The 10,137-nt window shown below is 36.8% G+C and overlaps 1 protein-coding gene across 2 annotated transcripts in view; it reads right to left on the minus strand.

Moving 5' to 3' along the window:
- The window catches only part of PAIP1 (poly(A) binding protein interacting protein 1), a 35,120-nt gene that overhangs the window by 16,223 nt on the left and 8,760 nt on the right, over positions 1–10,137 (minus strand). For both annotated transcript variants that reach the window (XM_008586272.1, XM_008586271.1), the window contains exons 3-4: positions 7,008–7,193; positions 3,098–3,210 (exon numbers count right to left, since the gene is read on the minus strand). In XM_008586272.1, coding sequence (XP_008584494.1) covers positions 3,098–3,210; positions 7,008–7,193 — 299 coding nt within the window. The remainder of the gene's footprint in view (positions 1–3,097; positions 3,211–7,007; positions 7,194–10,137) is intronic.

Raw genomic sequence — 10,137 nt, forward strand, 5'->3', positions numbered from 1 at the left:
GGGTTGCGATCCGTTGCCGGACACGGAAAAAAAAAAAAAAAAAAAAAAAAAAAAAGAAAGAAAAAAAATATATATATAAGAACTTTGAAACATATCTTTAAAAATATATATAGATGACCTCCAACTAAGCTAAAAAAACTCTTTTTAAAGTTCATTATCTTTATACTTTCCATTATATATATCAGAAGTATTATACTAAAGGAAAAAATTCCTCAAGCAATAATTTGGTCTCTATTCCCAATGGGGACTGAAAGTTTCCAATAACTTGATTTTCCTTGCTTTATCCCTTAATTGGTCCATTTGCCTCACACGACTTAAAGAAATCTTGGAGGTTACAGTCACAGTTCCTACAACGTATCTAAACTAATCACAATAAGCCTGTCATTGCCAATTTTAAGTGAATTACTGTGTCAGCTACTATTACTAAAATGGACTTTCTAAAAATGACTAAAAGTTTACCATTTTGGTGTTAAGTATTTTTTCTTATCTTTATTGATAAGGTGGTGATAATTTTGGGAAAGTCATTTGTTTTATACAACTGATTTTGACAATTTTTTTTTTAAAGACAAAGGGAAGAGCTTAAGACTGAATAGCTTTCATATAACCAGTTTAGATAGGCTTTGTAAAAAAAAAAAAAAAATTTTTTTTTAAAGGAAAAAACCCCCCAAAACAACAATCACCTCTTGCCTAAGAATTTACCTGGGGTCAGCCTGTGAACCACCCATAAACCCAGCATAGCTTATTATGCCTATGTGGCCAATTCCAATGCTTACAAGCAATATTAACTGAGTACCAGCTTCTGTTTGAGTCAGATATATTAAGATATTTGTTATTGTCTCATACAAACTAAATTAATTCTTTGTCAGAAAATACTTACAGATAGAACACTTTGGTTAATAATGGAAAAGATCAGTTAAATGCCAACTCAGTTAACCAAGCACCTTGTTGGTTGCTTTTCCGTTACAACTTTGCACATAAGAGTTTTGATTTAAAAAACCTCCTTTTTGTTTTATAAAATACTATGACTATTAGATTGTACATTAGCACACAATTATGTGTATGCAAAAGTAAATTCCTCTCCTTGCACATGGTTGATCATCTAGGTGAAAGACCCTTAACCTTTTTAAAGCTGAAGATTTTCAATTATAAAAGCAATACATGTTAATTTCAGAAAGGTTTATCTTTTTTTTTTTTTTAAAAAAAGATGACCGGTAAGGGGATCTTAACCCTTGACTTGGTGTTGTCAGCACCACGCTCAGCCAGTGTGCTAACCGGCCATCCCTATATGGGATCCAAACCGGGGGCCTTGGTGTTATCAGCACCGCACTCTCCCGAGGGAGCCACGGGCCGGCCCCAGAAAGGTTTAAACAGAAGAAAATAAAGAACAAAGTCACCTGTAACACTATAACCAAGAGATAACTGCTGTGAAGGTAACTTCCATCCTTTTTCAAAGTATGTATATATTTTTAAGTGAGGCAGTAGAATCTTGCTCTGCTTTTCACTTGTTGTATCTTAGCATTCTTCCACATTAATATCTTTGACAGCATTATATTACTATAGAAGCGCACACAGGGTAGAGTCAAAGAGAACTGGAAGAGTGGGGAGCCTGGACTCCACCTCACTCCAATTATAACAGAATTTCCAAGAGTGGGGGCAGGGTTTCAGTCCTATTCCAGGTTACTATACAGCATAGCCAGGGGTGAGAAGTACTGGGAAATAAAAGTGAGCCTTTCCGGCATCCTATGTTCTGGAAGTACCTAGTCTGTATCTTTCCAGAAGACCTAATCTGCATTTCCTTAGTTATATATAGTTAAGTTTATATATCTCTTTATAACTGTCATTTTTCTGAACTGTACCTATTCAGAGCCACTCTAAATATTTCTAAATATTAAGATACTGGTCTTTTCTTACTCCTAAGAGGCCCCTCTTTTCATATTAAATAAACTCATTGCTATGTGTTATGAATTTTATTTTTACTTTACTTCATATAAATGTATTCCTCCTCCCTCCCCCCCAAATGTTATGATCTATATGTAACTAAAATTTTAAATTTGTTTTAGGGCCTATGGGTATCATGTCTTGCTTAAAAGGGTCTTACCAACGCAAGATTTATTTGTCAATTGCCCCCCCTTTTTTATTCTATTTAACTTTTAATATAAATCTTTTGGAGTAGGGAGTGAGACAGGGACCCATCTTTGTTGTTTTCCCCAAATGGCTATCCAGTTGTGGTACTAGCACAATTTATCTTTTATATATGCATTTCAAGTACCACCTTCATCAAAAGCTTAATTAATGTCTCTGGGGTCTACTTTTAGAATCTGTTCCACTGCAATTTAAGCCACACAATGGAATACTCTGCAACCATTAAAAATATCTCCAAAGAATTAATGGACAAACTATAATAAACTTGAAGACAACCCTGTTACTGAAGACAATTATAATTATAAGAAAATTAGTTTTCCCTAACTTAGCTTATGAATTCAATATCATCCCCAAAATATCTAACAAAATCAACAGGGTTTGTATAATTTCAAACACTGATTCTAAAGTTCATTGGAGAAAACAAGAGTAGCAAAGAAGATTCCACAAAAAAAGAATAGAGAACTAGACTAGATATAAAATAGCTTTTTAAAATAGCTATTGTGTGGCAGGAAAAGGAATAGGAATGTGGCAGTAAAAGTGATAAATGGAATATAATAAAAGCCCAGAATCAAAACCCAAATATAAGAATGCAGTGTGATAAAGGTGGAAGCTCAAATCAATAAGGAAAGAACAGATTATTCACTTTTACTCTAATCTAAATAAAATAGATCCTCGCTCTAATCAAAATTACAAAAGTACCAAGAAATACATGAGTGCTCATTTTTAAGGTCTTGGAAAAGGAAAAGCCTTTTTCTAAACACAAAACCAAAGGCAAACACCACTACAGCAAAAAGACTAATATATTTGACCTTAAACTTTTAATACTATGCAAATAAAATGACCCACACTATTCTCCTCCACAACTTTCTATTGTGTAAGGTCTTTAGAATAGAGAAATGATCAAATTCTAGTATGTTTAGAAGCAGTTTTCCTTCAATTTCATATTCACACTTACCTTTGAAGTAGCAACTGGCGGAAGGTGCCACTCTGTGGGCTAATTGTCAGATGATGAGACAGGTAATTACACAGGCGAGCTCCCATGTAAGAGAAATTTGGGATAGACGTGGCCTTTTAAAAAAGAAAGTTTTGTATAACACAGATACACTGTTATTAATGCACTTAACAGCAATACAAAAAAAAACATTTTGGTTCCCGAAACTGACCGAACCGTACAGAAAAACACAAGTCTTTGTATGTAATTGATAGGCATAAGGAAATTAAGTTCACTCTCCCTCCCAATCTTACACCAAGAACAAGTACAGTGAAAAATATTTAAGGCAACTTCTTCCCCCAGTCCTCCCCACATTTACCTGAGGTTACCAGAAAGCAAACAGATGATGTCTCGATACTAACCCACTTTTGCAGAAAATATGCACATGCACCCAACTGCATGGTGACAATTATGAACAAGGAGAATATCTACCAAACTACTAACCAGTGGTACTTCTCAGGGCGGGCAATAGAGACTGTGGTGTCTAGCAGTCCAGAACAAGATGCCCGGGCATTCTGCTTTGTGACCCTGGACATCACTAAACTTCCTTGAGCTTCAGTCTGCTTCCTAAAGAGGTGATTAATGGTACCCAGTGCTAGAGACTAACACTTAAAGAACATTCTAAAAACACTTAGGGTAAAGGGGGAACTAAGCTATTTAAAAAAAATAAATAAAAGTGTGGAAACATTACATATCAAAGACTGTGTGATATAAACAAAGCAATACTTAGGAAGTTTAACTTTAATTGCAGCTTTTAAAGGAAAATATTAGGGAATATAATATTAGGCAAGAAAACATACTTTAAGAGGTTACAGGATTTGGCCAAGGTCACAAAGGTAATCACCCACAGAGACTAGATCTAAAATGACCTGATGCTCCTTTGACCCCACCATGGGTCTACTTACTGGTTGTGGTGACCTCCGACAGGTCATTTAACCTTTTTAATAAGATACGTATAAAATGGTAATAAGAGTAATACCTTACAACCACTGAGGATTAAATGGTTTTACTATGTGTGAACTGCTTAGCACTGCCTGGCAAGTAGCAAGTGCTTTATAATTACTATATTTTTTCATTTCTAATTATTTCCTTACTCACATGGGACCCCATATATTTCACATCAAGAGAAAAAGACTGATTTCTCCTGCTATCAAATATTTTAGCTGGTACCACAAAGGACTTGAAATTCAAACTTATATTTTTCCCATTATTGGCATAATCTGTCTTCCTTTAGTTTCTTTTTAAAGTTATCACATATATGATTTAAAGATTTGAGTTCTACAAGGCTTGTTATTCAATGTTTTTTACTTCCCCCAACTTTACTCCTATAGACAACCATTTTCAATTCTTTCAGCTAAAAAGGTTTTAACCTGTCTCCATTTTACAGGATTTCAGTTTAGATGTTATTTCTTACCAGCTTCCCACCATGGAAGATGAACTTTTAGCTCTCATCCTGTTTAACTATACCCCATTCCACTATTTCCCACTCTCTCCACCTACCGATATGGTCTCATCAAAAGTTTACTTATTAGTAGTGTTTCTATTTATAGCTGAATGATGTGTTACAATTTTTCAATTTTTGCACAACTTTGTTTTCCCAAGATGCTCAGTTTTGTACTTTGTTTTTTATATACTTCTCATTGAAGTATATAAAACTCACTAATTTGTAAATTTCTCATTATCTTCAAACATAGCAGATGTGCTTATCTTACCAGGAAAATCTTTCCTGGAGACTTCTGACCTATTCCAGTGAAGCCGGGCTGTTCTAGGTCTGCCATGCAGGCAGCTATTGTCCTGGGATCTCACTTCACCATCATGTGCATGATTCACTTAGCTTCTCCTATATTCCCTAGTTTCTGGTTCCCATGTCTTCATCCTTGGTTTTAATTCCTCTTTTTGGTGGAATACCTCCTTTGTTAACTTCTTGAGAAGGGTTACAATAAAACTTCAAACCAGCTACTCAATGAAAAAAGATCTGTAGGGTTTCATCTTTTAAATTCTCAAGCAATCTTTTCAGCCTCATTCCATCCTTATTCTACAGCCTTTTGTTGATTCTGCATTATGAGTCAGGGTGATCCTCAGCTTTCCCCACTGGCTTGGACTACAACTTTAGCAATCTTTTCAGCCTCATTCCATCCTTATTCTACAGCCTTTTGCTGATTCTGCATTATGAGTCAGGGTGATCCTCAGCTTTCCCCACTGGCTTGGACTACAACTTTAGATGACGTTACCACTCACCCACCTGCTTTCTAGTCTCAAAACTGGTGCTTTTATCTCCTTTCCTCTTGTCTTTATGGGCTTCTGCATTTTTAAAACCTCATACTATCATTTTAGTGGTGTTTGGGGTGAGATCAAAGTGGAATGTGTATATTTAATCTGTGATCTTTTACAGTAGGTCCTCTTGTTAGTTGCTATGAGTAAATTTCCATAAATTACCTCAATGAAACTAAGTATCATTGATAAACCTATCTTGATAAAACTATCATTGACCACAGAATGTTAAAACTTTAATACTGAGTACATATTTGAAGAATTGGCTTTAAGACAATCACAGAAATAGTTGTAGCTTGTCAGGTTACAACTCTCCGCCCAGCCCTGAAGAACTGTAATCATGCAGTCTATTAAAATAGCTGAAACTAAATAGGAGAGATCTGAAAAGTAACAATAAATAAGTGTATTTCTTCCATTTTCTTAACTCATATTCCTTTTCAACCCATTTAGAGGCAGAAAGTAGGAAAAAGAGAAATACAACAGTTCTACCTTCCTAAAATCTCAGGCATATTCCTAAAACCTGAGAGTTGCCTAGGCAACCTTGGGGTCCAGTAAATAGTCCAGTACCACTTGGAAAAGTAGCCAAATGAAACATTAGGTAGGATATAATCAACTTGCTATTATAACCACCCTTCCACATCTTCCAGATTTGAGTTGCTTCCAGATTTAAGTCTTTTAGCAAAGACTTAAAGAACACTAAGTTTATACTTCTGTTCATCTCCTACGGTTTTTTTTTGCCAGTCTCACACTGACCTTAATTTTTACCTTAAAAAGCCCAATGTTGTCTACCGCATTTTTCACCCTTAAAATCACATTGTGTCACAAAATGCTGGGATCAAAACTAAATGTGTGTGATGAAAAAATCTCAACTGACATTAGACTTTCAAGAAATTAACAAGTAAATCCCTAAATTTTAAAAGAAAGTAATGACAAGTAGAAATGTTAAGACTGAGAACATTTTTAAGTCTGGCTTTTAAAAAAAAAAAGCCATTTATGAGACAAGAAAGTTCTCCCATGATTTTTTTCTCCCCTACTCCAACAGTGCGATATAATTAATACACAGGAGAAAAGAACTGCAGTCTTTTTGTGTATTATTAACTTCAGAGCCTATAAAACGGAGTGGGGAATAGGTGTGATACTTATGTAGTCTTCCTTGTAAGTGCCCAAATCTCCTTCTATACTATACTGCCTGTATAGAACCTTGGCTACAACAGTGCGATATAATTAATACACAGGAGAAAAGAACTGCAGTCTTTTTGTGTATTATTAACTTCAGAGCCTATAAAACGGAGTGGGGAATAGGTGTGATACTTATGTAGTCTTCCTTGTAAGTGCCCAAATCTCCTTCTATACTATACTGCCTGTATAGAACCTTGGCTACACAGAATAATTTGCAGTCCAGCCTGGCTCTAGCCTTGGACTCCTAACTATAGCAATTTTATACAAGACAGATTTAAAAGCTCCCCTAAACCATAAAGAGTTAATAAGTGTAGAGGCAGGTGAACATAAATATGCCCTCCTTCGAGGAGTAGCTGCTCTCCTTGGGCTTCAAGAAAGCTATCTGAAAATCATCCCATGCTATTAGCCAACCTATCCAACCTACCTGTTGATAGATGAGTTCCACAAGTTCTTGCAAAGCATCATCTGTTGTAACCCAGCCATTAAGGGTCTCTGCAAACTGTTCAATTTCAGTTTCAAAACTGCCAGGCTGCTCTGTAAGGTGATTCAAAAAATCCTGAACATATTCTGACAGAGTGGGATAATCCTCACAACCATCCTCATAGGATTCCTACAAATCAAAAATTTAAAAAAAAAATTAAAAATTTAAATCCATGCAACTGGCTAAAACAAATGAGGTGGCTTTAAGTTGGGATTTTTCTAGCATAAATGGTTTTTGTTCTTTTGGGGTTTTTGGATCCTTCATATGATAAGGTTTGTTATGTTCTTTAATAAAATAAAGTCCACTGAGCTCCCTCTCTTCCTTAATAGCTGAACTGTTGTAATGTAACAACAGAAGGGCTCTATTTAGCTGGACAGGGAATTGTCTTCTCATTCCTGGCAAATTTACAAATGGCTGAGAAATAAAGTTTAAAACTAATATTTCACTACAATGCCAATAGCAAAATTAAGAATCTGATCTATTTATGGATGAAATAAGATCCAGAATTTGCTTCCAAATGGGACGGGAAAGACAGAACAGGAATATAGAAACAAGAATGGCCACATGTAGTCTGCTGTTGAGGCTATGGGGATACATTACACCATACTCTATGTTCTTGTAGTTGTTTGACAATTTTTGGATTGAAAAGAAAAAACCTAGCAATGTTTAGTCATTTGTTAATCCCCAAGGACAGGGAAACACATGTAGCTGCTCAAGTAACTATAAAATTTCATCATGGTGTAAATGGTAGGATACTTTTTTGGCTGCTACATCCAGGTTTCTAACCAACCTTGATAGCAGGAGTAGTTTCCAGCTGATGTCTCCACCACTACCACCTTTGGTAGTGCCCAACCTTTTAATTAATGGCAGGAGGCTGAGGAGGTCAAATTGCAAAAGGTATCGGACCAGAATAGCAACGTTTACAATCTCAATACCTGGAATATCACCCAAAGCATTTCAATGTTTATATAACAGTTGTGTTCTAATTATAACTACATTGCTTGATGAAATTTATCCTTTTCCAAATGGAGTCAAATAAGAAACCACATGAAAAAATTATGACTACAGTATAGAAGCAAAGGGATTAAATTCTAAAGCTAATGCGTGCATAAAGAAAAAAAAATCACACAGTCAAAAATACTCTTAGAGAAGTTTCATGTTGGAGATGAACACAGGCTTAGTAGAAAGACTAACACAGCCAGTTGTCCAGTTGTGCCTCCATTGTTGGTATTTTCAGCTGACCATCATTTAGAGGTCTTGCTGCATAATTTTTTTTTTCCCTTTTTGTCTTTTTTCGTGACCGGCAACGGATCGCAACCCTCAGTGTCGCACCCGTACCGGACCGGGATCGCAACCCTCGGTGTTGCACCCGCACCTCGCTCAGCCAGTGAGTGGCCGGTCTGTATGTGGGATCCGAACCCTCGGCGGGAGCGTCACCGCACTCCCAAGCGGCGTACTGTAGCAGTGCGCCACCGGGCCGGCCCTTGCTGCATAATTTTTATATACCTTTAGACACTAAAGTGATACTTATCACAAGTTGCATGTACTACGAGAGGCACTCAGGAAATAAGGCCAGCTGCAGGAATAGCAGATTCAAGTGCATGTACCATGCTTACATAGTGTTCATTGAGCAGAAGATCAGAAAAACTCTCATACATTAAATTTTTGTCTGATCATACAAGCTGAATCCAAGCTAACTCTACTGTAAAAGAAGGTATTACTGTTGATGAAATTTACTAATCATAAACATTACAGATATGCCTCTTGAGGATTAAATGAATTAATGAGTAAATTCCCTTGGACCAGTGATCAGCACATAGTAAAGCACTGTGTTCAACAACTAAATTACATTTTTAAACCTATAGGAGAATACTGAAATATATTCCAAATACAATAGCCAAGTACTCAACACATAAAGGGGCTAAAGGATAAAAAGCATCCAAAAAGTAGAATGATAAAAAGCTATAGTTCTTGGCAGCTAGAATGGTACACTGATTAATTAATAAGCTAATAGCCACCAGTTGCATATGCAGTATTGGATAGACACTGTAAGGACTTTGCATGTATCTCACTTAACCCTAGAAAACCTTAAGGTAAACATTACTATCCCCTCTGCACAGAAGAAACAGGCACGCAGCACTTAAGTCACTTCGGTTATTGATTCAAAACAGTGTTGAGGACCTACTAAGTGCCAAGGACTTTTATGGGCTGGGGGTACTGCCATGGCATGAGTGTCTGACACGAATAAAGCAGAGAAAGTCCTCCTCTCATGGAGCTCATATTCCATAATGGAAGACACAGTCATTGAAATATACTACAAAAAAAAAAAAGAAAGAAAAGGTCAGAGAAAGATTCTCAAGAGTTAACATCTAAACCGAGACAAAGAAAAAAAAAAGATCCAGCCATACAAATATCTGAGGAAAGATATTCCATACAGTGGGCACAAGAAACATACAGGCCTGTGGAAGTAGGTACTTGGCCAAATACCTTTGAGAAAGAAAAAGAATGGCCAGAACATAAAAACTGAGAATGAGGCAGTAGCTAAGAGGTCAACGAGGCAGATAAGTGGATCGTGTAGGTGTCTCATTACGGAGAATGGCTCTAAAGGCAGTGGGAAAAACAGGGGAGAGGACAAGGAAGGACAAGGCACTATAACTTAAGTAATTTGTACATGGTCACACAGCTAGTTAAAAAAACAGCACAGAACCAAGTGTGTACTTTAACCTCTATACTAAAAATAACTGACAAAGGCTTAAAATCCAGCTTCGACATTACATACAAGGATATTCATTGCCCCCTGCCAAAAAAAAAAAAAATTCCATCTAACAATCCATTAATGAGGAATTGGTTAAATAAATTACCATATATTCTGTATAATGGAATATATATAGCCATTTAACAAGATATATTTACATGGGGCCGGCCCGGTGGCGCACTGGATAGTGCGCCGCTTGGGAAGCGCGGCGGCGCTCCCGTCCGAGTGTTCGGATCCCATGTACAGACCGGCTCCCGCTCACTGGCTGAGCGAGGCGCGGGAGCAACGCCGCGGCTTGCGATCCCGGCGCCCGGCCCC

The sequence above is a fragment of the Galeopterus variegatus genome, unplaced genomic scaffold (genome assembly GCF_000696425.1).
Source record: "Galeopterus variegatus unplaced genomic scaffold, G_variegatus-3.0.2 Scaffold3913, whole genome shotgun sequence".
Lineage (NCBI taxonomy): Eukaryota > Metazoa > Chordata > Mammalia > Dermoptera > Cynocephalidae > Galeopterus > Galeopterus variegatus.